At 42.8% G+C, this 27696-nt stretch overlaps 1 protein-coding gene across 9 annotated transcripts in view; it reads left to right on the forward strand.

The window, feature by feature from the left end:
• Nucleotides 1–27696, forward strand: part of AATF (apoptosis antagonizing transcription factor) — a 117499-nt gene that overhangs the window by 15336 nt on the left and 74467 nt on the right. For all 9 annotated transcript variants that reach the window (XR_013348255.1, XR_013348256.1, XR_013348259.1 and 6 more), the window contains exons 5-8: nt 17578–17692; nt 18018–18222; nt 18997–19161; nt 20274–20357. Coding sequence is in view for 2 of the 9 variants with exons in the window: in XM_077836631.1 (XP_077692757.1) it covers nt 17578–17692; nt 18018–18222; nt 18997–19161; nt 20274–20357 (569 nt within the window). In the remaining 7 variants the exon portion in view is untranslated. The remainder of the gene's footprint in view (nt 1–17577; nt 17693–18017; nt 18223–18996; nt 19162–20273; nt 20358–27696) is intronic.

Raw genomic sequence — 27696 nt, forward strand, 5'->3', positions numbered from 1 at the left:
TTTGTCACCCAGCATTTCCCTTTGTGTATAGAACAAGAATTAATTAGGCTGCACTGCAGGAAAAGTTTATGGCCATAATTTATATAGGATGAATTTCTGTTTAAAGAGACAGCCTTGCTTTGTGTGCACTGTCTTACTTTTTATTTCGTTTTAAAAAAATCCTTAATTATGCTGCAGGTTTTTTCCCTTCTTTTTTACATATAAATTGGGGACAAGCTCATGGTAATGGAGCTCATGTTTATTCCTGCTTCACTTCCAGGGAGAAAGTCTTAGTGGTCTTTTAATGCCACCGCAATTACAGTGGTTGCTCTGTGAATATAGTGTAAATGTTTAATGCTCTCTACACAGAAACTCCCACAGCTAAAATTTCTAAGGTACTCTTGCCTGGAGTGGTATGTTTCCACAAGATAGATTTGTATTCTCTTGCACCATATCTTCCAGTCTAGTCCAGGACATGAGATGCTGCCTGTGTTTAGGGTCTTGCACGTTCAATTAATGTTTTTCATAATCAATGCAAGTCAGAACTTGCAGTCTGCTGCTGATTTGCACATTAAAGAGACCCATTAATTAAAAATTCCAATCCTTGGCAAGTTCCCGCAGGATCCCTGCATTATTTACATAGAAAAGGAGCGCAGGGTGCAAGTTTCTGTGCTGTGTCTCCACACAGATTGCACACTTGCAGTTAATGATCTTGTGTGTTTTGTTTTTTCTTTTTTGGGAAGAGTTAGTTCTCATTGGCAGTTCAACAAGAATGCGTAATTGCCCAAAGGGCAAGGAATAGTCAAAGTAAGAGGGTGACGGCAGTATTCAGGGGTCAGAAATGAAACAGTTCCAGTGACTGGGTTGTCTTATGTTATCTCTTGATTCGGTGCCAGAAAAGTACAGCTAGTGTGAGGGCCCGATGAGGGCTTCAAAACATGATCTCTCTTAATCCACAAGGACTAGAATCCAATGCTCTCTATGCCCTTGGATAGCTGTGCCTCTCAGCACTGTTTTATAGCCCTGATAGGTTGCAGTGTCTCACTGTTCCAATTAACATCCTGCTTTCCCTTAACCCCCTCCCACTTCAGTGTGAACCTGATATGTATAGTTCAAAAATGGATGATATTTCCAAAACTGGTAGAGCTAGAAACCAATACTTTATGCTGTTGGAAAAGAGCTGGGAATCCCAGCTTTTAAACAGCACAAATTAATCTCCTAACTAGTAGTTGGAGGGATCTGGAACTAAAAGAATGGTAAAAATCAAAGCTGAGTTATTGCAAAAAGCGAGCTGTTAATGGAAATGACGAGACTTTAAAGAATGGGATATCTATTTTCATCTTAACTTTTTAAGACTTGTCAATAATTCCATAAAACCTATATAAAAGTAATAATTTTTGTTCCTGTCCTGTGGTTCCACCTGTCAATAGATTATGAAGAGCTACTGGAATTCCATGTTGCTTCTTTCAACATCCTAAGCTCAAGAGAAGAATCAGTGGACTGGTGAAAAGAAATGGAGAAAATATCAGACTTGGGCAAGAGGCAGAACCAAAGTCCAATGTTTTCTCCACTTAGGTCTAATATTTTCTTCATTTTAGTTTCCTTGGTGCTCTTGAGCATGGGGTCTAAGGCCAAGTCTGGTCTACAGACTTTTATCAATATTACAATGTTGCTCCGGGGTGTGAAAAATCCACACCCCTGAGCGACGTAGTTATAGTAACTTAGCCCCTGGTGTAGGCAGCGCTATATCCCCAATGTAGCTACCACCTCTCCTAGAGATGGATTAATTACACCGATGGGAGAAGCTCTTCTGTCAGAATAGTGGCGTCTTCACTAAAGACTGCTGCACCGATGCAACGCTTTACGTGAAGACAGGCCCTTAGTCTTCACTAGGTGGGGGACCCCTGGTGGGGGTGACACATTCTAAGTATTGTTTATGTTTTATGGGGCTATGGAGAAGTTTGGCAAAGTCTCACGTTCAGTAACAAAATAAAACCCTGAACATTTTTATCAAATGCATTTGTCATTCATGCTTTCAGGTCCATTATCTCATACCTACCCAAGATGAAAGTACTTGAGTGGAGCAACACCAATGTTTTCAGGACAGTACGCTTTGCCACACAGTGGTCCAGAGCAGTGGCTCTCAACCTTTCCAGACTACTATACCCCTTTCAGGAGGCTGATTTGTCTTGCGAACCCCAAGTTTCAGCTCAGTTAAAAACTACGTGCTTACAGAATCAGACATAAAAATACAAAAGTGTCACAGCACGCTATTACTGAAAAATTGCTGACTTTCTCATTTTTACCATATAATTATAAAATAAATTGCAGCCCCCAGGTTGAGCAACACTGATATAGTATCTAGAGCAATATAAACAAGTCATTGTCTGTATGAAATTTTAGTTTGTGTTGACTTTGCTAGTGCTTTTCATGTAGCCTGTTGTAAAACTAGGCAACTATCTAGATGAGTTGATGGACCCTCTGGAAAACCTCTGCATACCCCCAGGGGTACGTGTACCCCTGGTTGAGAACCACTGGTCTTTGATCAGAGGGAAAGAGAGAGACTCTTCGTTTCTGTAGGCACAAGATGAATTCTGTATTTTAAATTCTGCTGGAAAAGTGTGTTCCCCTCTCCTCCCCTATCTCACAATGGAGTACTTCAGCATCAATTTGTGCACTGTAAAATCACACCGATTTTATTTTCCTCACATCTGGGGTGTTGATCTAAAATTATACGTCCCATGATATTCCTAGTGGCTCTGAGATTAAAGGGAAATTGCCCTGATATGCCATGTGAAGTTTGTGTGTCCAAGGAAAGCGTGTTAACAAAAGGAAAGCCTTGCTAGCATTTTCATAATGCCCTCTCAGAATGGTCCCTTGGGAAGGAGTGTTGATGGTTCTCATGGGAACTCATTGATGCAAGGAGCTGAGTTCACACTGAAGTCACTGGGAGTTGGAAGGGTGCCCAGCCCTTGGCAGGATTGGGCTGATGAGCAGCACTGCAAGCTAAGTGGACCTTTTTCCCTAAACTAATAGTAGCCACCATCTCTGTGTGCCTATAGCAGAGAACAAAGAAGGCTTCCACATCTGACGTCCTGCCTCTGGCAATGGCCAGTATATCCGATGCTGAAGAACCGTTCCTTTTCCACCTTCCCAAATTAATGCTCCTTGCTAATTGTGCAGTACTATGGAGGGTGAATTCCTTCCTAGCTCCTGTGGTGATGCAGCTTAAACCCTGAAGCATGAGATTGCGCTTGATGTCAGGAGACGAGTTCTTAGAGCCGGCTGTCCTTGTTCAGTGAATGTCGTCTTAAAGAGTGCAAGGGGCCCACACACGTGCACGCCCCATCCAAGGCCATGTCTGCAGTAGAGCTAGGCTTGGCAGAGCCCCCTAGTGGAGATGCAATGTAGGCGAACGGAAGGAGTTTTGCTGGCAGAGCTACACTATCTCCTTGACCATTAGGTAAATTGATAGGCATGCTCTTCTGTCAGCGTGGTTGTATCTACACCGAAGCTTTTGTCAGCATAGCTTTGTCAGTGAGGGGGTGGGATCCCCCCCTCCACCTCCCCCACTCATAGCTGACATAGTTATGTTGGCAAAACTTTGCAGTGCAGACCAGGCCTTCGTGCTCAGAATAGGACTTAAATGGTACAGTAGACCTTGTGCTAGCCCTCCGCTCGGAGATGGATTTTGCCTGAAGAGGGGGAGAGAATGTGAGCTGCAGATAAACTATGTGGGAAGGGAACGTCTGTTCTCCTAAGCTTATTGTAGTCCCTTCCTTAAATCCAAAGTCAGTAGTTACAGGTTAACCTATACTTCACATTGATTAGTTAATCTCCTTAAGGTGTTACGTGTCTCAGGTACAGCAGCCAACGGTTGCTATTTCATTACATTTTATTGAAAAGTAAAGCTAAAAGGGTGTGTTATAAAACTTCTTAGGGCTTGCCAGGAACTGCCCAAATCTGGGTCTGTGATGCTGTCCATGATATGCAAAGAAGTATTGACCTTTCTTCCCGAAAAAGTGCTTTGCAGTGTGATCGCTTTGCCCATCATGGAAATGCAGCCATCTCTGGGGTGGAAATGTAGCCGCTTTTAGTGTGGAGTTGGGAAATGAAGGATAACTCACTCACTTGAGGCTACAGCAGAGTTTACGTTAATTGCCTGAATTGGGATCTGGCTATTTTAGAGGGGTTAACCACTCTTGTGAGAAATGACTATGGGATCTTAATCTCGTGGTTTCTGACCTACATCTGTTCTGCAGCACAGCGCATCCAATGACACGGTGCCCCCTAGGCACATGCTGGGGAACAGCATTTGTTTTACCTGGGTTTTCATTGGATGTCACCTCTTTGGGTGCTGACTTTGTTAAACTGGTACCTGTCAAGATCACAGCCCGAGGTGGTATGATTGTGATCTTCTGCATATATATTCTTGAATACTTCATCTCTTTTTGGCAAAGGAAGACATCTTTCAATTTGTCGCCATTATTATGCATCAGATGATGCAGGAGGGCAGGTCATCCCGGTTACGAATGAGATGTGATCTCCAGAATACCAAACGAGTTTCATCTTCTCCCACTAGGCTTTTCTCAGTGCAGTTATTTTTGAATATATGTGTATAGACTGAGCATGTAAACTCAAAGGAAGACTGTTTTATTCAATCACCTGGCTGATAGATCAGTCCCCGATAACCACCTGTGTACTCTGAGGCAAACTGGACCTAAATTATGTGACAGAGCCCTCCCCCTCCCCAATTTCTTTAGCATTCTGGTGTTGCAAACTGAAAATTCTGCTGCCAGTTTTAAAAAGGGGTGTAGGGAATTAAATGAACCATATAGCCAGCTTACATGTCAATGATTCTTAATGTTCTCTTCATGAGGCCAGACCACTGGAAGTCCCAGTGTAAAGGAGGGTGCCTGCAGTCTGTCAAGAAGTGTGGAGGACGTGAGATGGTCATTTATTCCCAAACTCAGCCTGACTCAGCAATGCACGGAACCGTTTTAACACCTATTCTTTTCAGTGAGAGTTGAGGGTGCTCAGAACCTTTCAGGATTGGGTCTGGGATGGAGAGTATACTCTGGAATATTGCCTGGTCAGTTTCTTCTCATTTCACTTTTAGTATCTTTCAAGGGGTATTTTTGCTGGGTTTCTTATTGGCGTTCCTTTGAATATTGTTTGTTTGTTTTTTTTAATTCCTAGTGTAAATATTTCTGCAACCGAGCCCCTGAGAACACGCATTTCTCCATTCCTGCAGAGAACAGCCCTTTTGTGAACGTGTGTTCATGTTTCAGGAAACCACCTCAGCTATTCCAAAGCCCCATAACGGCCAGATAAATTGAGTACCAAACAGTTTACTAGGCGTGAGTCATTCTGGATGAGACCCAGGTCCCATCTGCTTTGCTTTAGTTTTTAGAGATGCCGTGGCTCTTTCTGTAAGAGACAGTATGTTCCAGTTTCCTTGGCAGAATATTTATCCTCCCCTCCTGATGTGGAGCATGATATATATGTCTGATGGATACACCCTCTGCCACAGAGCTCTCCATGTTATGTTGGCATTGTAAGTATCTAGTTAGTGAAGAGCTTTTGAATGAAGCGTGCCATATTCATGTGGACTGGAATTGATCAACGGAGCCTAAGGGAACTCCCAGTAACTCCAGTAATTCCAGCCACACTGTTTGATCACCTCTAACCATGGCTAACTTTTAAAACTGAAATTGGATAATTATCCACCCTTCTTTGTAGTTGCATCTGAGGATCTTAAAGATTTATACAGAGATGGGTCGGTACCATTATTCATGCTTTCCAGAAATGGAGGAAACTGAGGCATAGACCAGTTAAGTGATTTGCCCCAGGTTACCTGATGACTTGGTGTCAAACAAGGTTACATTTCTGCCCCAAAGGTCTTAATGGGAGCCTTGCATGTGCACATAAGGGCAGATCTGGATTCCAGTATTGAGGTCCAACCATTGTGGTCTGGCTAAGCCAGTGAAAAGAAGATCGCTCAGCTGACATGTTATTTGCCTGGAAACCCTTGCAAATAAAACTTTGCACTCACCAAATCATGGAATGTTGTATTTTGTTTAAAGGGATGCGGCTAAGGTTGGTAGGCCCAAAATGTAACTTTCCATCCCTTTTTCTGATTACGTATCCCATGTAACTCTCTTTGTGGGCCTGAGCCGAAGTCCGCAGAAGTCGATCAAAATCTTTCCATTGACTTCAGTGGACACTAGATTAGACCAAAATGTGTGTAATTTTTTTTTTTGGCAAACCAGTGTCTTGATGGAGTGGTGTTAGTGAGACTTAAAATGAATAAGGTGGCCAATTGTCCTGTGCTCAAGGGCAACCATTTGGCATGTGTGAGATGCAGGGGCATGTGGTGAGAAGCATGTTCACAGATACAGATGTCAGTTTCAAGCCAAGTCACCAAGGTGTAATTAGGGAAAAGGTAGCCCACTTAAATTGTTGCAATATCTTCACCACCCTTATGATTTTAATTGAGAATACAGACATATGATCTGATCCTGCAATGGGCATCATGCAAGTACACTGTTCTGCCCACTCAAATCTTGTTGCAGGATCGGGGCCCTAGAAGTGGTAAGGTAGAAGTTTTGAGGCATAATTCATTGTTTGCAAAGTGTTTGGAGATCATGTTAGAGAAGTGCGACATACCATATTTATTTGGTATGGAGTTCAGGGCTGTTCAAGAAAATCTTGCAGTAATGCATGGGAAGGGAAGGCTCTTAGCCGGTTTTGTTTAGTCTTATTTAACAGATTTTTGTCCTTTGATTTAAAACATGTATCGTCCCCTCCCCAAGCCTTATTAAAAGTTGAAATGCTTACATTTTAAAGGTTACTTCATAACTGTATGCGCTGGAGAGAGCTGGGGGGTTGTTTATTTTTTTAAAAGAAATGTAGCTTAACTTCTAGAGCACAAGATGGCAGCCAGCAGGGGAAATAACTGTTTGCTCACATGCTGCAATTTGACCCCTGACAATAAGCGTATGCCATGCTTTGCGAGCACAGAAAGGGTTTGCCTGCATTAGAATTATTCGAGTGACTTGACTGCCAGTTAACTTGAGTTAGTTAACCAGCTTGTACATATTAGTGTAGATGCTGCACAAACCTTTGTTACAATACAAAGGTTTGTGGACCATCCGGACTAGCATGTGCAAATGTGTTAGCCAGCTCCAGTTAGCTGGCAATCAGTTCACTGGAGATAAAAACTCACATATAGCAAACACTTTCTTTGTCTTGATCAATGTAATTTGTGTTCCTGCGTTACACGGGAGGTCAAACTATGATCTAATGGTCCCGTCTGGCCTTAAAATCTATATAAATACTTTTCACAAGCTCCTATATTTCTGATCTTACTACGTGTACTCAGATGAGTAGCAAACTTGGAGTCAATGGGCTAAATTATTCCATTGAAGTGTTTACATGACTAGGGGCTGAAGCGTTGGGCCCTTTGTGCACAATGGGTGGCGTTCATCCCTCTGCAGAGAGCCACCTGTGCATCACTCGAATCCCACGTAAGCCGCAATTTCGGGTATGTCTGTGTTGCAGCTGGGAGGTGTGATTCCCATTGCGGGCAGAGAGACTGAAGCTAGCTCCCTTCGAGTCTATGCTGGGAATTACACCTGCTAGCTGCATTGTAGACGTGTGCTTAGGATGTAAGTGGGGGGCATAGACTTTTTTCTGGCCCTTTGGCGGGGGGGGTGAAATGCACCAGCTATCATTTGCTAGAGCTCATTACACCAGAGGGCAAACACTTATGGTGGCACCAAGAGTGTTTAACTTCCGTTATTTTCCAAAACATTTCCGGCCTGGTTTTCAGAAGTGCTGTGTAGCTACAATCTAGTTGAAATCCGTGGAAGATGTATACACAGCGGCCCAGCAACTTGAGCATCAGGCCATTCAGTTCTCTTGCTTCCGAAAGGATTGGAGCTGACCCCTAGTGTATCCAAGGCTGAATGCACCATAGGCCGCTTCTTACACTTGCCCCTGTATTTTTTCTTTTGCACCCTTTTTTGTTGTTTTTTTGGAGACAGTCACCTAACAGGGCGTAATAAGTGTAAAGGTCTTGCAACATTGCAAAACAGCCTCATGATGGTGGAAGTCTTAGGTACACCATATTGTGGTTGTTCCCCCTGCCGTTGGCCACACTGTGGGAATAACAGAGAAACTATTCCCCATATGATCCATGTTAAGGAATGTGTAACCTGCAGGGTTTTCCCCCCCCCGCCCCCTCGGTTGGTAACATTGTTTTGCTATGGGGAACATAGAACAAGCTCCAACAGTAATACTGACAGTCTTCAGAATTATGATACAGTGTTGCTCTCACGTAATTCTTTGTTGAAGAAGTTAAAGGCCTAAAATGTTAAGGCTTATTGTTATTCTGAGTTGATAATCTCTGCCTTGCTTTAATAATTTTTCCTCATGCCTGGATAGCCCGCGAGTTGCACAATAATCACTCACACAGCTTTGTAATCAATGCCCAAAGTAATAGGATTCCGCTGGCCAACGGCAATTAATAAATTTGTGTCTTTTTTAAAACACTAGCAAGTCGGGCCTGAAATACGACTGACTGGCTTTCCTCATTTGCATATTTATTGCAGTGGAAAAATTCTTGCCGAATGATTGATGTTGAGCCTGCCTCTTGAATTCCAAACAGCACATTATTATGAAATGAAAAATGCCGGCCATACAGTTGATTAAAGTTGAAGACAGTGGAATCGGTGTTTTTTAAGATTGTGGGAGAATTAAAGGCATATTTTAATAGATGTTGACAAGAAGTGAACTAACAAAAGCAAAGCAAAGGATTTGCTTGAAAAGATTTAATCAAATGTGTTTCTTGGGGGATTAATTGCTGGGGATGACTAGTGCAAGTGGCTGGCTTGTGGATATGAATGAGAAGTATTGTTCTCAGGCCAATGTATTGAGTGTCATTTTGACCTATGGTTTAACTTCAGTCCCAGAGTTGTTTAAAAAGAGCGAAAATACTCTCTTAATCAGAATGTTCAGATAAACACGTATGTCTGATAAGATGGTTTGTTTAATAACAGAGTTTAATAAAAACAATGGTTTTGATTTTTATTTCTATTTTTTTATTTATATAATGGAAACAGTTTGTTTGGGGCTTTTGCACAATCTGTGGAATGGAAACAATGTGCATTTCCAAGTTTTTCTCCTCCTGATTTCAGGAGTTCAGCTTTTGCTAAAGATATCAAAGTTTAAATACATGTGTTGATCAAACTTGTTTGTGTGTGCGTGCATGTGTAATGCACTCTGTGTGGGTATATGGGAAAAATGTAAAGGGTGTGTGCATGCTATTCTTACAATGCCAGATACTCGGATTTAACTGAGGAAAAAATAGTTAATCACGGAGCTAGGCGTCAACTAATCATAGAAAATTTAAGTCCATCTCCTTCATATTTGGTATTGTGTGCACAATAATAGTTTTGCTTAATGTAATAATTCCATATGCATGTGCGTACACTGTGTCCGTACACACCATATAAACAAAACACAACTGTAATGTGCCCCCATACTGTACATGTGCAATGTATTATGCATATTATTATATTATGTGTATTACAGTCATACCGTGGGTGCTGTCTTGCGAGGATATGTACAAACACATTGTGACACAGTCCTTGCCTCAAAGAGCTTACGGTGTCAATGGACAGACAGAGAAAGGGTGAAGGGGAAACAGGCAGAGAGCTGAAATGACTTGCCTACAGTCACCAGCAGCTTAGTGGCTGAGACAGGTGCCCTGATTCCCCGTCGGGTGTTTTATCCATTGGACCATGATGCTTCTCGAGGACTGTATGTTATGTTTTTGTTTACGCATATAAAATTAATTTTACCACCAGGATGTAACTGAGCGATTGTATCTCTGTAACCTTCCATGCCCCCATTTGCTCTTTACCATTTTACCCCCGCTCACTATGTCACATACAATACAATAACTCCTAATTTAACATCCTCCCAGTTAATGCTGTTTCGCTATTAGGTCACTGACCTAGTAGAGAACATACTCTTTTAAAGTCCTGCAATGTTCCCTTGTAATATTGTTTGGCTCCCCCCGCTCCGCCCACCCGGGGTCCGAAGGCTTGCCCCGCTCCGCACGGCTGGTGTTCCAGCCAGGGACTGGGTTGGGGCCTGGGGGCTCCCCCTGCTCTGCCCACCTGGGGCTCCTGCTGCGGGGCAGGGTGGGGGCATGGGGCCTGCCCGCGCGGGGTCCCCACCCCGCTACCTGGCAGGAGCCCCAGGCAGGTGGAGTGGGGCAAGCCCCCGACCCCGCTACTCCCCTCCCTCAACCAAGTTTCACAATCATCATTCGTGAGTATGGTATTAAATTGTTTGTTTCAAATTATTTAAAACTTATACTTTATATGTATATAATGTCTTTTGTCTGGCGAAAAAAAATTCCCTGGAACCTAACCCCCCCATTTGCATTAATTCTTATGGGGAATTGGATTCACTTAACATTGTTTTGCTTGAAGTTGCATTTTTCAAGAACAGAACGAGGACATTAAGTGAGGTGTTACTGTAAAAGGCTCCAGTCAGGCCTGCAAAGAACTCTGCATGGGCGGATAGATCCCTGAGCGTCAATGGGGCTCTGTGTGGGTGAAGAAGACTTTGCAGGATCGAGCCTTGGACTGAGACTTGTTGGACCAGGATCATGCTCTTTCACCTCTTGGGCTCCTCAAAGTAGTATTTGTTATAAAATCCAAAACTGTGTGTGTGAAATCTCTACTACAGTAATTGCTACTGTTCACACTGTAACATGTCTCATGCTTATTTCAGTATAGTTATGGGCTATATAGCCATTGATGTAGAAAATAATCCTCTATTTTTATCTTGTGGCTCCTCTTTGATTTCTGTCTCTCCCCCCAACCCACTGCCCTACCTCTTACTAGTCTCTGTGGCGGTATCTCATCTTCATAGACAGGAGATTTGCGTATTCATCTTTTCTATAGGATGTTTATCACCATGGTAACTGGGTGCCCATGAACACTAATGAACTTATTCTTGTGAGGTAGGGGATTACCATTATCTCCATGCCACAGATGGGGAAATTGAGGCACGGGAAGTCTGTGGTGTAGCTTGGAATGGAGCCCAGATTTCCTACCCCTCAGTTCTTGTGTCTTAACCACAATACCGTGATCCTCTTCCCTTCTAGACTCAGTTCCACTCCTTGGCTTGGTTGGGTGGGGAGTGTGACCCAGCAGCTGCCACGCAGAGCTGAGGGCATCTGTTACCCTAGAAGTTTCAGACTTTTTGTTTTCCAGTGGCACCTCTGGGCTTAAACTTGCACTCCATGGAGTGAAGTCGTGGGAGTTCTGCCATTGACCTTCATGAGACCTGGGATTTCATCCTAGGACCTCCATATCCCACGTCATAAGAACCGGGAGGAAACATGCTGCTGTTACCCCCACAAAAAACACTGAAATAATGTGTGAGGGGAGTTAGGTGTCTGGGTGCTTTTAAAAAACCCTACTAGGCGTCTGTCTGGATCTTTCAGCACCTAAATACTTTTGAAAATCTGGCCCTCCAGCACTTGCTTAACTTTCATCATGTGCTTAGTCCCGTTGACTTCAGTGGTCTTGCAGAGAGCCATATCCTTGCTGCTACACAAATTGCTTTCAGTGCTCTTTGCCACTGCTGGGGGCAAAGGGTGGTCCCACCTAGTGCTGGGGAAAGGTGAACGGGTCATGTCTCTAGGTAGAGACCTCTCTTGCAGTAGAGAGGCTGGGTTTACAGTGGCATAAGCTTTTGAAGAAGTCCTCGTCCTGCATACGACACCAACTTAGCTGTACTTGGGGGTCAGTCTCTAGTATAGCTGAGCCACTGTCTGCATTCTGACTTTAAATTAGGCTGGCCAAAGTATGGCTGGTTGGCCCTGGTTATCCTTGATGCAGGAACCAGTGCCACTGATTCAAACAAGGGGGTAGGACCAGCAACAGAGCAAGCGTGCCTGTAAGCTCTGGCATTGACAAAATTGATTTTTTTTTTTTTGTGGTTTGAGAGCAGTAGGACAGATTTCATCTATGGTGGGTCTCCTGACACTTTGATACATGGCAGTGCTATCCCTGAATGGAGCTTAAATACTCCAGGGCTACTTTCTGACTCGGTAAAGGGATGCATAAAATGAGAACATATGAGAGAGTATTAACGGAAAGGCACAGTTTGATTTACTGATATTGGCTCCCAGCTTTCTTGCTGGATTGATATGCTGTCTTGTGGATCTGCAACAACTTTTTCACTCCTGGACACAAAATAAAGGGGCTCACATGGACTCTTAAAAGTGACTCTTATGAGTTGGCCTCTTGCTAGGGACAGTCTCAGGATTCCCATTTGAACTGGATGGTAGGTTCAAAACATGTTTCACTTGTTCGCGTGGCAGCAGTAAACGTTTCCTCTCACCTCGCATCCCATTCAACATAATCTTTTTCTTTTCTTTTTTTAAATGGCACTTTTAGACTGGGAGTAAGTGGTCCAGGGAGCAAAGAATTGGGAGAAGTGGCTGTGTACTGTTCTCCCAGGTCTTGCTGCATCCCCACCTTCATTTTGGCATTGTTGTACACAGCGCATATGGAGCAGAAAGCTACATGTCTACATTTTCCAATGGGGCAGTGATTTTGGGTCCCCATATTGGGGCACCTTAAAGTTATGTCATCTTTCAGACAGTGCTGAGCATCTGCCCTCCAAAAATCAGTTTCCTTAAGTTGGGCACCCAAAATCACTTAAAATTTAGATTATTAATTTGAAGACTTTTCACAAATGTCTTGAGTCCCAGTATAAAGACAGTAATTATATAGCCCCATAGAGAGGCATAGCACTTGACGGGTAATTAAAAGTCACAGTACTGGCCCCAGGGAGATTACAATGTGAGTTAAATAAAAAATGCAACAAAAAAGCATGTGGAAGAGGGGTGTGGAAGCAGAGGGTCCAACAGGAGTAGAGAGCTGCTCTGTAAAGTGCCTTCAGAATAGCTTTGTATGAAGGGACTTCAGGCTACGCTCTGAATGCTGTCTCTATTCACTGAGCGCTGGGGTCTAAGGTGGGGTACCACTGGAGAAGGAAACGGAGCCAAGCAAAAGTGTAGCCAACTGTAGTCATCTGAACACAACAGATGCAGGGCAAAACAAACACAGGGCATGGTTAATGCTGACAGAGAGCTTGTGCGCTGAGTCCAAGAAGGAATTCAAACCTAAGTAAATTCAAACCCGAGTAAGTGGCAGAAGCTTTGTTGTGACCCTCGCCCAGGTTTTATCGCTGCTCAAACTGCATTGCGGGTACCTACCTGTCTTAAAAAACGCCAGATACTGAAAATTAGCAAAGATGTGCTGGCCCTGGGAACCCTCCCCATTGCATGGTCAGGTCCACACGTGGATATCACTCAGATGATATGAGGGCTAATTGTGATCCATTCTCCAGGCCCACTGGTATATTACGAGGGCACTTTCTTTTGTACCAAAGGGAAATGAGGGTAGGATAGAAACAAAAGATTTTTTTAATCTGAAAACTGCTTTAACGTGCTGGCATGCTTAAGAAAAAGTCTGTGTGCTTATGACACCTCTGTGCTTTAGTGGCCCATTTCGGACCACGAACAGCATTTAAAAACAGCCTGCTAAAAGAATGGGGGTGGGCGGGGGCTTGCTCCCCCATTTCCTGGGTTGTATTCATAAAACTGCTGTAGTTTACACCCTGTCTTCATTCCTGAGTTAGAATGTTCCTTTCCCAAAAGCAAACAGGACAAAGGTGGTGGTGGGGGGTGGTGGTGGTGGGGGGTGGGGGAGGGAGGGATCTGCTAGAAAACAGTCCATTTTGGAATTAACTGCTGAAATGGATCAGGCAGTGCAGTATCGGGGGTGATACCAGCTTGCGTTGCTGAGTTTATAGCACACTTAGGCACCCGCTAGTAACACCCAGAACCCTATCCAATAATGCCATTAAACACACAAGAATTGAAAACATGGAAATGATGCAGCTGTAAGAGGCTCATGATGAAGTCAGTGCCTGGAATAATTAGCCCTCCCACCAGGGTAGACACATAGTCATTGTCTGCCCTGCCCTCCCCACCCCCTTCACTCCAGATAAAATTGCTTCCCATCCTCGCTTCTGTTGGGGTCCATATCTCATATCCTGAGGGAGCCTGAGCCTGTCTTTATTCCTTGCCTGCTTGCAATAGCCCTGCTACACCTCAGAAGAGTTGGAGTGCTACTCCAGCCGTAATAGACTGGATCAAAGCTGCCTGGGGTGAATTAGCATTGCCACTGGAAGGTAGACAGCGGGTAGAAAAAAGGCAGGGTCAGGAGCTCTGGGGACATTTAGCTGGGTTGCAGGAAAAGATTTTGCTGTTTTAAGCTGTGCACTCAGGGCGGGGGCCTCTTGCAGATGATGCCCTTGCTTCAACTGCTTACCACAGATGCATTTTTAAGGGCTTTTGTCTGTTTGTCTCTTAGAATTGTTTTGATGCGAACACATGACTGTTTTACGAGTGTGGCAGCCTAATCCGTTAATAGGTTTCTATAGAACAGCTGTCAGAATGTGTCTGTAATGAGCCACGTACGGGAGGAGGATGAGCGTAACTGCTGATCTGTAGCAAAAGTCTTCTCATTGACATTACTGTTACTGGGGTCGGGCCATCATTTAGCCGGGTCCTGTGGCTACAGTAATATCGGCAATGGGAACATACAAAAGATTGAGACCCTGGCATGTCTGGGCTGATTTCCACTTCTGTTGCCTTCATGTGGCTGATGAAGATTTGCTGCTGATTTTATCCATGGTTTTCTGTGTCTCCCATTTAAAAAAAAAAAAAAGGCCAAATTAAAATAAAATGTCCCCTCCCCGCCTTTCCTGTTGTGCTATCCAGTAAGTAAGGGAAGGATTTGGGACAAGATCCTCAGCTGCTGTCAATTGAAATAGCTCCACTCACTTTACACCAGGTAAGGACCTAGCCCTTTGTGATTCGTTAGAGAGGAGGAATGGTCTGTGGTAAAAGATCTGAGTTCTAGTCCCAGCTCTGCCATGGACTTCCTGTGTAACGGTGAACACCCCATTTATTCTCCGTGCCTTAGTTTCCCACTAGTACATTAAGTGGGGTTTATACCTGTGTCATGTGGCTGAGAATTATTGTTTGTGAAGGGCTTTGAGATCCTTGGATAGGAAGTGTCTAGAAATGGGCCAAGTATTTTGTGTTTAGGTGCGGATGTGCTTGGTGCTTATCAAGGAAGATGTGGTCTCGCTCTGCACCAAGGAATTTCCAATCTAAATGGACCAAGTCTGGGCAACCAAATTAATTAGGAGCCTCAGGAGATAGCTCTCTAGTTCTCTCTGAACCTTTCTTTCCTTCGTTAGCCTTTGGTTATGAGCATAACAGAGGTTGTCCCCAGGCTAATGCCAACATAATCGTTTTTTGATCAAACTTTTAAGGGGAAACTGTCTGGATCACTTCAGATCGCATCTGATCTCTTGTTTGCTTTTTGTCTACAGGAAAGACTATTCTACACTTCATAAAGTTTTTCCTTGCAAGAAACTGAACATGTTAGAGCTATCATGCCACTGCTCTGCAGACTGATGGTCAGGTTGCCAGTGATTTTACTGTACTTGAATTTGTTAGCAACATCAAGCTGTAAAGACTTCTCAAAGTGTCAGACATCATGCAGTGGTTGAATTATAGTATTGATGGCAACCGATTGCATGTTTTGCAACAGGCGCCAGGTTTGTGAGCGTGGTTAGCTTCCCAAACTAAATCTGTGTACTTACCATTGTCATATCAGGTAATAAGGCCAAAACAGCATGTGCTTTGAATATTTACAAACATACAAATAAAATTTGGCTCCACACGCAAACACAGATCATGGTATCCACTTCCTCGTCTAAGTGACATTTGCAGCTGTCTTCCTGTGGGGAAATATGAAATGTTCAGATAATGCTTACAGTACCATTCCCAAATACAAGATTCCTGGAACAAGAAACATCCTTGTGGAGCCACAATAGGGAAACAACTTGCTGAAGTGGGGGGCCCAATTCAGTGGGATGTCCCGTCGGCTTCATGTAGTAGCTTGAGTAGCTTCTGGAACCACAGAGCTTTGCATGGTTATGTCGGCAAGGACTGGAAATCCCAAGCACTGGGATTCTCTGCTGGATTCTCTTCTCAGCTCTCTGTCGAAAGCCAGTAGTCCTGCTTCTGTGTTCTTCTCTTCGTATTGACGGTAATCAGTCTAGGAACAACGAAACAAATGAAGGCAGCTCACTTTCAAACGAGGTACAGATGCCTGTGAAACGGTTCCCAGATACAGGCCTAGTTCGAATGCCAAGACCTCTGGCCTCCTGTTGGTAATATCAACAGTGGGCAGCCTCTGAAATAAGTGATACTGCAGACTGTAGTTCCAGAGAGATCTGGCAAGGCCTGGAAAGAGGCGCTTATTAACCAGGTAACAGAGAGTTTTCCTGGGAAGCCTATGGAGGTTAATTTCCTACCTTTTTAGGCAGAGCTGTTGTACCACTGTTGAACAAATCCATCTCCCCATCACCTTGGGCTTGTGTCTGATTTCGAATGCTTGTCCCTGTAGATTGGAAGCTCCTCTCGACAGGGACTGTGTTCCACAGCTACGTGAAGGAATTAGCAACTGTCCAGGTTTTTGGCTGATTGATACCGAATAGGCCACCTTCGGCAATTAGGCCTGCAGGTAGTCTGGAAAACAGCTACCTGAGGATAACCCTTAAACTTCTGCCTTAATTCTCTTTTGGTTTAACTACACTCTGTCTTTGTAAGTGAATGTAGAGTTTGTGAAGGGTGCCCAGTTGGCAGGCCTGGAGACTGACATTCTCTGCTTATAAACCTCTAGGCCTGCAGTTTTCATTCTTTGGTCAAAATCCTCTCATTATTTGCCAGGTCTTTGTTTATGTTTTTCCCAGGGGTCAGCTCTTGCTACGCTTAATTTTACTTACCCTCCAACTTTTTCTACCTCCTGCCTGGTGAGCACAGTAGCGCGGAAACCTGCAGTAGTCGTAGCTCTGCAGGAGTTCATTTTCCCTTCTTACACCCCCCCCCCAAGCCCCCACCGCAAGTGTAGGTAGGATACATAAATATTCTCTCTCTGGAATTGCTTCATATTCTTACACCAAGGCTGGTGCCTGCTGCAAAAAATAACACAGGAGGGCAATGAATTAGTCAGCAAAAGGGGCTGTTGTCACATCCTTGTGCCATCAGATACCTAAGCCCACAGTACTTGCTACTTCAGTATGCTAATCTTTTAACACCCAAACTTGTAGTGTGTCAGTTAAATAGACTGATCGATGTGTAACCGCTCGGCAGTTTAGAAAATACTCCTTGCTCCCTTCCTTCTTTTCTAGGAATATCCTTCTGTGCAGTTGTTTTGACAGTAACAAAAAAAGAGTTATATATGTTAAGCAACATTTTTAACTGGGCTGGTGAAAATATAGTTGCCTCTGAGGCTTAACAAGATCTGCGCTATCTGTGGCAGGAATGTAGGTTTAATACAAGAAGCCAGAAGCTGTCACGCTAAAGCTTCATCAGAAGCTGGGATCAACCTGCAATTGTCACTGGTGTCTCTTCTTCTGCAGGTTATAAAGCCTTGAAGGCGTTGCTGAGAGCGTTAGTGGACCTCCAGGATGAGCTGCTCTATCAATATCCAGGCACAAGGCATCTGGTAGATGGGAAGCAATCAAAAGTGGAGAGGTAAATACAGAACAAGACTGTGTCTGGGCCTTGCTAAAGCCCACCTGGTAGTTAACTTTTTAAATAGGAAAACATAAAAGCTCTGACCTTCGCCATCTCAGCTCTGCTCCCCCAGCTCCCACTGTGTGGAAAATGGACACAGCGGACAAATGGCATTTGAACTTCTGTTTTCACCGGAAGCTTGTGTTTTGTAATTTCTTCTGGTGGTGGGAGGGAGGGTTGAGTGACTTGACTTCTGAATAACTAACAAAAAGATGGCAAGGTGATCAGCAGAGGAGTTGCTGTTAGAGAGAGTTTCAAAATGTTTGTTTTTTTTAATTTCTAGCAGTGAGGAGATCCCCAGTGGTAGTGATGAAGAGATGGGAGGTGAGGATCAGATGAGGCGGAAAGGCCCCCCTAAACGGAAGCTAGAGATGGAAGACTATCCAGAATTCATGGCTAAGCGATTTGCTGACTTCAGAACGTATCGGAACAACACCTTGCAGAAGTGGCACGACAAGACCAAACTAGCTTCTGGCAAATTGGGAAAGGCAAGTGTGTGTGTGTGTGTGTGTGTGTGTGTGTGAGAGAGAGAGAGAAATTTACCAGAGACGTTGGGACAGCAGCTGAAGTGTTTCATGCCATTCAGACATGGGAACATTCCTTGTTCCATCTAGAGTTGCAATAGTAAGAATTAAGACACACACGCCCATGACAAACAAAAATCCCCAAAGATTTTGGAAGGGATGTAAGGCCTCATGCTTCAAGGGCATAAGCCAGGCTCTAACTTGGCAGGGTCAGGAGGAAATTTTCCCCCTGGGCAGATTACTTCAGAACTGCCTGCTCCTGTGTTTCTCACACCTTCCTCTGAAGCAGCTGGTATTAGTCCGCTGTGCGTTGGAGACAAGACACTGTGTATAGTCCGTATATTTCCCTATTTACTTCATGATTTATTGTAAATACATGGACCTGAACACTTTAATTCAGCTGGCAATTCATTTTGTCCTAAGAGATCCAGGGCCCAGCATGTAGGGGTTAATATTAATCACTGAGAAGTTTGTCTGAGCTAGAGCAGTGAAGCCTGTCTATTAAGCCAGGCTTTCAGCTTGCCTCAGGGCAGTATCTTTTTGTTGGTTTATTTTTTGTTGGGTTTTTATATATATATATATATAATAACAACAACAACAACAGCAGCAACAATCCAAACTAAAACTTCTCCAGTAGGAACATTGTCTGCTTATCCACTGATACAGAAAGATAAAGGAACAGTGCTGCCTTGAGCAGCAGCTTTCTGCATTATCTGACACTAGTTAATGTTGTTGCAGGGTTTCAGTGCCTTTGAGCGTTCAATCTTGACTCAGATTGATCATATTATGATGGACAAAGAGAGATTACTACGGCGGACACAGACTAAGCGATCTGTGTATAGGGTGCTTGGAAAGCTGGAGCAGGAATCTCAGCCCATCCCTGAATCATTGCCTGGATGTTCGGTAAGAGGTTTTGTTTCCAGTGGAAGTGGTGAAATTCTCTGCAAATGAATTAAATGGATCCTTTAACAAGTAATGTTGTTATTGGGAGAGTTATGCAGAAGGTGATGAAGTGACCATATTTGTATTTTAATGGATTAAAAGATGATTGAGGTGCTTTTTGTATTTCACAATGTGTGTGTTGGTTCCTACACTTATTCCTGATAGGCAGAGCAAGACTCAAGGTTGGACCATGCCAGCACTTTACCTTGGTCCTGCAATAGGTGTCAGTTCTGTCACATTCTGCTTCTTAAAGAAGCAACTGCAAAATTTGATCCTAATAATGGGATTTAAAGCTCTTGACCAGGAAGTTGGAACCAAGAATCACATTGCATTTCACCTGCAAAATATTTTAAGTGTCTATATCAACTTAGTATTTAAGGAATAGTAAACACTCAGCTGTAAAAATTAATGTAGAATTATTGCACTTGAAAAAATATTTTTTCCACTACCTTTTTAAATAAAGGTCCATATATGCATTGAGGCACAACTACATTTAAGTATAGCAATGTGTCAGAGATATCTTATGCAGGCTGTGCCTGTTTCCTAGCTAGGTAATCATAAAACCAGTTCTTTGTTGGCAGTCTTTTTCCATTTCCTTCCCATGTATTAGAAGTCCTTTAATCCTATCCTTATAATAATCAAATGCTTAAAAACTTCCTGTAATGGAAGGTGTTCACCGTTCCACCATGCTTTTAAATGTTTGTATGCTTTACATGGTGTCATTGAGGTTGGAGATGGAAAAGGCCCATTGAGTCCTTTCATCCAAACCGTTATCAATCCACGATAGCTCCTAGTTGTATGATTACTCATTTTTTTGTCAAGTTGGGTTAAAAATGGGGCTTCTACCACTTCTCCATGGAGTTTTTTCTACAGCTGAATACATCTAGATCTTGTTCTAACGGGCCCCAAGGCTGTACATATTGAAGAACATAAGGTGTGGAAAATATGGATTAGGGATGATCGCCGCCAAAATCCACCAAAAGTGCGTTAGACTTGCTTTAAGACATGATACCGTGTTTGGGTGCTGCCCGAAGCATAGGCACGTGTGGGCTTATGTCTCTCTGCTGTTTCAGGAGGTCATCCCTCAAGCCAAATCCAACACCCACCTAAAAGACCTAGATGAGGAGATCTTTGATGACGATGACTTCTACCACCAGGTGGGTCTCTAGAAATCTTTTCTGTGTCTCATGGCTCAAGTTGGCTTTTAGTATTTCTGGAGTTAATGCAGTAAATTCTCAGCAATAAGTTCTTCTGCCCAAAGATTCCTCTTAGAGAAACACCACATTAGTTGCTTGACTGGGCATCTGTAATCTCTACCTGTTATCCTTATTTCATGATGTCCAAAGGCTTTAACTCTGAAATCACTATTCAAGGCTTTATGGGTCAATCCTTCAGCCCTGACTCATGGGGAGGGGTCTTATGGACTTCATTGAAACTACTCTACCCATGTGGGTCAGGCCTGCTGAATCAGACCAGTCTCTATAGTTCTCATTGGTGATTATTGCTGTACAAAGAGGAAATCACAGAAGTTTCTACAACTGAATATTTTAAAGAAAAAAACAAATGCTTATGTGGGTGGGAAAGCCCCATCACAAATAGAATTTTTGAAGTTGCTCAGTGGCACATTAGTTACCCTCATCCAAACACAAAACCTGTCTAATCTGCATGAAGGTTGAAAGTGGTGCTGGGCTCCCAAAGCTCCTTTCATACTGAAGCAGGGAGACTACACACAGTACTCTGGAGTCTGCAGACTGGGGTGATCATTATGTTTGTAATTCAGTTAGCAAATGATAATGTCAGCCACATAAAATGCATACTGGAAATTACAGTGCTTTGGCGTGATTTGCTAAATTAAGTCCTGGACCAGTGCCCCAAAAAAATAGCTAGTCCAAGGATCCAGAGATGGTTTTAACATCAGGGCTAAACAAATGCCGTTCTATTATTAGAAACCTGGAAATCTCATTAGATCAGGAGGTAAAATAGTGCAACAATTGGAGTATGGAGAAGGGAGATTATGTGATTTTTTAGGGCCTCATAACTAATTTGACCAGACGAGTAGACTTTTCGAATACATGTCCTGGGCTACCAAACAGAGAGAGAACATTTGTGAAGTTGGTATTTATTGTCTACATTTTACAGATTGGAAGAGCACTGAGAAATTTTAAGGGGGTGATTTTTTCAGGAGTCCTCAGCGTTGTTCTAACTCTGTTACTGTTGCTGTCAATGGGAGTTTTATTATTGACTTCTGTGGGATCAGGGTTAGGATAAGGCTAAATGCTTTTGAACGTCTCACCTTTAAGCAACCTGTTCAAGGTCACACAGGACACAGGTGGCAGACCAGGGAATGGAACCTGTATCTCTTGGGTCCCAGGACTGTGTGTTACAATCCGAGCATCCTGCCTAGCCCTGGGATGAGTTGAACAACATTTCTGTGGCAGGGAGGGACGCAGCAATTCCTGCATTGGAGATTGGCTCCATCTGCACACTTTCAAATGCAGAAAGGGGCTGTTGAACAGCAACTGGCGGGCCAGATCTGTGATGTTAGTGCTAAATATTGGTGTGAGATAATTCTGAGATGCAGACAAATCTGCTCCCATCTTCAGGAGTCCAAGTCTGCAACAAGAGCATCTTGCAGATTAAATCAGCATAATAAAATATCGAAATGAACAGGGAGAAATAGCCCTGACTGGCAAACCTTAGGCCTGTACCATGCGGGTTTTCTTGGCCCTGAAATGTTAAGTTTTTAAAGAAAAATTGCAGTAGTTGAATGGCCCTTCCTCCTTACCAATAATTTTAACTTCGATACATTCTGATTTCAGAATTATGACTAGTCACATTTTAGCTTTTCCCCTCACTGGTTAATTGGGGTGCTGGGGTTAATCTAAATTAAAACTTAAACTAATAGAGGTCATTGAGGGAAGAGGAACACCTGAGTAAAACAAATGGGGCTGCCAGGCACAACTGTATCTTGGCCATTTCCCAAGAGGGAAGTGGCAGCAAATTGGAGTTGTTTCAGCGTTCTGTAGAGGTGAATGATGGGTGACACTCGTTTAATGTACGGCATCTCCGGAAACATTCCAGATTGCATTTCTTGCTGTACCAACTGCTGCCGCCCGCACACAGCGAATAGGAACGGGGACCAATCGACAACATCTGGCAGCACAGCAAGGAATGGGTGCAACTCTTGAAACCCCATAGACTCTAAATATGGTGCTTAGGACTGTGGAGGCTTTAATCACTTACCACTCTTTGGCAGCAGGCTACGACAGCTTATCCTAGCCTCGTACATCACGCACAGACATCTGCTGAGCCGCGAGGCAACGACACATTCATTTTCCTTTCTTGCTTTTTTTTTTTTTTTTTCCCTTTCTCCCCTTCTCCCTCCCTCCCTTCCACCCTTCTCCTCTCCTCTTGTCCCCAATATGCTTATTGGGAGAGATGATCTGTAAAGATTACCGCTTCATTGTGTGCAAGTAATTGTGGGGATGCCAGCCCCTTGACAGACACAGCGTAACACCTGTTCCGCTGACCTGGTTAATTTCTTCTGTTGAGTGGGATTTGGCAGAGATTGGAGCTGAAGCCAATTCAGGGATAAGGCTAAAGAAAATGGCTGTATGTTTTCTGTCACCTCCCAATTAAATTGGTTTCATAAAGTGCTTTCCTTTATTTGTCAGGGTAGTGAGCTGGAGCTGAGTGTTGCACTCAGAAGGGGTAGAATGTATTACAATAGACCTGTGACAATACAATGAATGGGGTTTCTTTCCACTAGGTCAGACCTAAGCGCGTGCACGTGTAAATATAAAAAAGGACCTGATGTTTCAGAAGTAACGAGCACCCACAACTCTAATTGATTATTGTGGTAGTTCAGCACCTCTAAAAGTCTGACCGCGTGCATTTCAGTGTTTGTTTTTTAATTATTTAAATTTACAACCAAGCTTTTAGGACTCCCTGTTTTTTAAATGCCATTTTATTATTGTATTGCATTTTAGATACCTCTTCTGTTTATTACAGATCAAATACAAGTTCAAGTACAAGTTATTTCCCCGTCCCTTCAGTCATAGGAAGGACGTTAGGCACACAAGTCAGTGACTAAAGCAGCATTGAGACAGTATAAATATACATACGGTATTGTTATAGGTTACAGTCCTGGAATCTTAAGATTCCACATCTCCTGCAGGAAAGCAGTCTTGTCTTTTACAAGCCCGCAGTGGCATTCACCTTGTAGGGCAGGTGGAATTTTATGATTCAGGACTCAACCATTTGTGTTTCATCCATTCATCCCACTTCCTCCATGTTTGCTTGGTTGTTCTGCAGGCAGACAAGCCTTTCCCTGTCTCATAATGAGTTTTATGCTGGTGACCCACATTGAGTTGTAATGTACAGCCATGAGAGAGATGTGGGACAGAACTTCTTTATTTAGGCTATGCCAGATGAGAATAATTAAGCAGCTTCAAAAAGATCCTGATTACTTAGAGCAAGGGATGTTGAACCCCATTTCATATACAGTTTTAAGGCAAAAAACTACTTTTTTGGTTTGTTTGTTTTTTAAAGAGCCATGTTTATGTAGAATCCCTTACCGATATTGCAGCATTAAGACTTAAAAACCCAGCCTGCTACCACAGTGCTGCTAGTCTAACATGCTGCAGTGGAGATTTGATTATTAGGATGATATACTCCCCTAGAAGAGGAGAGAGCTGAAATTGGTTTATCTCTAACAGGAATTAGGTTAATGTTCATATGCTAAGTGTTCCACTGGTAACAGCTCTGCCCAGAACAAGTGTTCATCACTGATGGCAGCAGGTATGCCTAGGGAAAATTAAGAATATACATAGCTTTTATTCCCACCCTCCCTCCAGCTTCAGTTAAACAGTTTGGCACTGCCTCTTATAATGGCCGGGAGCCATATTATCTTGTGTTATGATTGTCTCATAAGCTAAGTATGGTCACTAGTTGGATGGGAGACTCCAAGGAAAACCTAAGGTCTTCAGCCAGTGGTGGTGGCGGTTCGTTAGATGGGACTATCCCTGTTAGTTAGTACTGTTTCAGGGGCATTTGTCCTAAACTGTTAAACATCTGCTGTGTTCCACCATGGAGATGGATGCATTTCATTGGTTGGCATAGGGCCCAGCTGCTGAAAGGTCTTTAGGTATCTAACCTCCGAGTTAGGTGCCTAAATATCTTCCAGGATTTGGGCTATGGATCTTTGTATCCCTTACGTACTCATAGTTAGTTTGTAAAGCGCTCTGAGATCATCACGGAAAGCTTTGCATCTGTATGTGTTAACTACCTTCCTAGTATTATTGTCCTTAGTGTATTTGTCTACATGATCCGATGTCACAGATGTATTCTGCATGTATTTTAACAATGCATATAAAAATAAGTTAAATGTTTATCTCACTAAACCTCCTGTTCGTGTCTAGTTTTTATCCAAAAGAACTATTTAATCTGAGTTTGTGACAAATCAGCTTCCAGATCTCAAACGCTCATTAAGATGTTTCTGGTTCAGTTTACTTTCCTTCTGGGTTGTAGACTGAATTAAATCGTAACAGTCTGGCTTTTTTAAAAACCTTAATTTGATGGCGTAAATTTATCCTCAGGTTCCAACTAAGGGTATGTTTAAAACTGTTCCTGGTCACATACTGTGTTTTTTTTGTCTCACAGGTATTTGATAATGCCATAAACAAGTAATTACTAATCCAGTGAACTATTAAAAGTCAATAATGGTGAAGAATAGAGAGAAGGCTAGTTTTCTGACAAGCTAGTTTACCTTAATTAAACTGTTGAGTGATTAATATGGACAGCTGATCTGGTGGCTTTAATTAGATGCATTTAGAGTTTTGTGTGAATAAGAGATGTCTCGAACCATCCCATAGGTTAATGGGAATACAATACTCTTATCATAGGCATGTATCTTTCAAATGGCTCAGTAGATGGTTAATAATACGTTTTAAAGCTTGATTTGAAACGTCTCCTAATGGGTTATTAGAAAACAGAAACCTAGCATCGTTGGTCTTTTTTCCATATAAAACTGAATTTCCATAAAATGTTTAAAAAAGTAGTCAAGTTGTTTAGTCCCACAGCTTAGGTTTTTGAATTACAAAATAGGTTACAGAAAACCCAATGCAAACAGGTCCATGGTGATTTTTAAAAATAATAATAGTTATCAATGGGTCTAAAATTTTCCCATCGCTGTTAAAAACTCAAAGAGCCTAGTGCATGGGAGCTTGACCAGTTTTTCTGTCCAGGTAGAGTGAAGTGCAAAAAGTAAACTAAAAGAACCTTAAAATAGATGTTAATCTTCCACCATTTATGCAGTTTTTAATAATTGTGGGTGGTATTAGTAGCACAGATAAAGGAAAAATAAATACGATTTTCATCTCTACGATGCCCTTCCAAAGAATGAAGGGAAAAAAATCTAGATTATGAAGTTTTCAGATCAGATGCTGTAATTTATCATACGTTTGTCGATTTTCAGTTCAGAGCAGGAGTAACTCCTTTCCCGGATGTTGTTCCATCTTTTTTCTGATGTAATCTTAGCAGGCAAGAGGATGAGCTGTGCGTGTCCGTATTATTACTTCTTAACTTGGAAGAGAAACTGAACAGGACTTTCCCTTTTCTACCTGATTTGATTAAAAACAAAACAAAAAAAAAACACAAAAAGCTTTTCCAGTGTAGTAGGTGGTATTCTGGCCCTGTGGGATAGGGAGAAAAGGAGTTCTTAAGCTGTTGGAAGGATTTTGTGTTAAAACAAAAGTGATACACAGAGAGTGGAACTTTAAAAAGATTGGTTAAAACTGCTTAATCTCCACTAACAAATACATGGGCAGCTGGTTAAATTTAAATGAGATCGAGACCTCTGAAAAAGTCTAATCTGCTGCTATATTTGGTCTTGCTTAGGCTGGGGAGTGACCACGTTTTTGATGAAAGGTGGGTCTTTGCTGCCAAGTCCCAGTGTAGAGTTTCTCATGGTTTGGGTGTGTACAGCTTGTTGGAGTAGTTTCTAATTTCTGAGTATTTGATCAAAAGTCTCCCACTTACAATTGTACTAAGAACAGTGAACATGGTGTGAAATGCTGCTTCTTATATTGTCCTGTGTAGTTAACCCTTGTATTAGTTGAGTGTTAACTGGCTGGCAGACCTCCTGTTTGATATTACTAGTGCATGGAAACTAACCTGACTGACGGTGACTTTCACCTTAAAGTAACCAGTACCGTAACCACATTGGAATACCATGCTGCACCTCTACGTATACAAGGCTCATTGAATTGAAAGGTGATGGTACAACAACTTACGCACACAACAGGTGGCTTTGATGGAGAGCAGTCGAAGCCCCAGTTATTTTATAACAAGCATGCCTGCTGTGCCTTTGCTAATTTTACAAAGGTTTTCAATTGCCATGGAGACAAAATAACTTCTTTAAAATCCCAATCATGTTTCAAATGATAACAAGCAACATAAACCAAACTGGTTCCTATCGGATAATATGGCAGCACCTTCTTTTAGCTACCTATTAAACGTCAGGTAAGACATATAGGTGGATTTAAAAAAAAAAAAAAAAATCCTGATTACAATCACAGTTAAATGCAGTAGCATAATGCTCAAAAGTGACTACAAAGGACATCATTAGAAACAAAGCTAGTTTTGATAGACAGTCCTACATTCTGTGTGCGGGAAAGCTCAGTCATGAGCCACAATTGTCCTTGAATAATCTCCTAATGGTGTTTTCTAAATCCCTGTGCTTCTGGCACAGGATCTTTTATGTGTATCTCCTTAACCAGGATAACATTTTTCTCCATTGTGTTTTAAGGGCGACTCTTTCGAAAGCTCTCGGTGGTGGCCCAACTGCTCTCACTGCCGTCAGTGGAAATTTTAACATTGACTTGGGTGAGAGCAGAGCAAGGTGAACGCTAGCTGCTTTTGAAAATCTCACCTTTAATTTTTTTTTTTTTCTGTGCAAATTTCGGTTATCTATTTTTGTCAGCAATTGTGGATTTCAGGATCTCTTATATTCTGATACGTTTTCAGGTTTGTGGAAGCATGGTGAAGAATTCTGTGTTGTGTTCCGCCAACTCTTGAGATCAACTTTGACAAATCACATGACCTCTCTGTGCCTATATTTACCCAGAGGGCACATAAATGGCTCATGCGGGGGAGGGGTGTTACTAATTTCAATTAAGGCTTTCAGCTGCTTTGCGGTACGCTTGGGTGAAAAACACGGTCTTAATGTGAGGTTTTACTAAGGGTATGTCCGCACTACAGCCCTAAGTTGACCTGGGTGGGGTTCTGAGAACCAGGACTCTGAGCTCTGCGTAGCTCCCCCCCCCCCGGGCTACCCGCTCCCAGCTGGGAACGTGTGTGTAAGGGGTGCAGCTGCTTGAGATTCTTGGCTTCCCGAGTGGAGAGCCTCCAGGCAGCAGCTCGGCTGGGAGTGGGGAGCCTGGGGCAGCTGGGCTCTAGCTGCCCGGCTTTCTTGTCAATTTCAGGGCTCGTGAAATT

This window comes from Eretmochelys imbricata, chromosome 17, assembly GCF_965152235.1.
Source record: "Eretmochelys imbricata isolate rEreImb1 chromosome 17, rEreImb1.hap1, whole genome shotgun sequence".
NCBI classification, from domain to species: domain Eukaryota; kingdom Metazoa; phylum Chordata; order Testudines; family Cheloniidae; genus Eretmochelys; species Eretmochelys imbricata.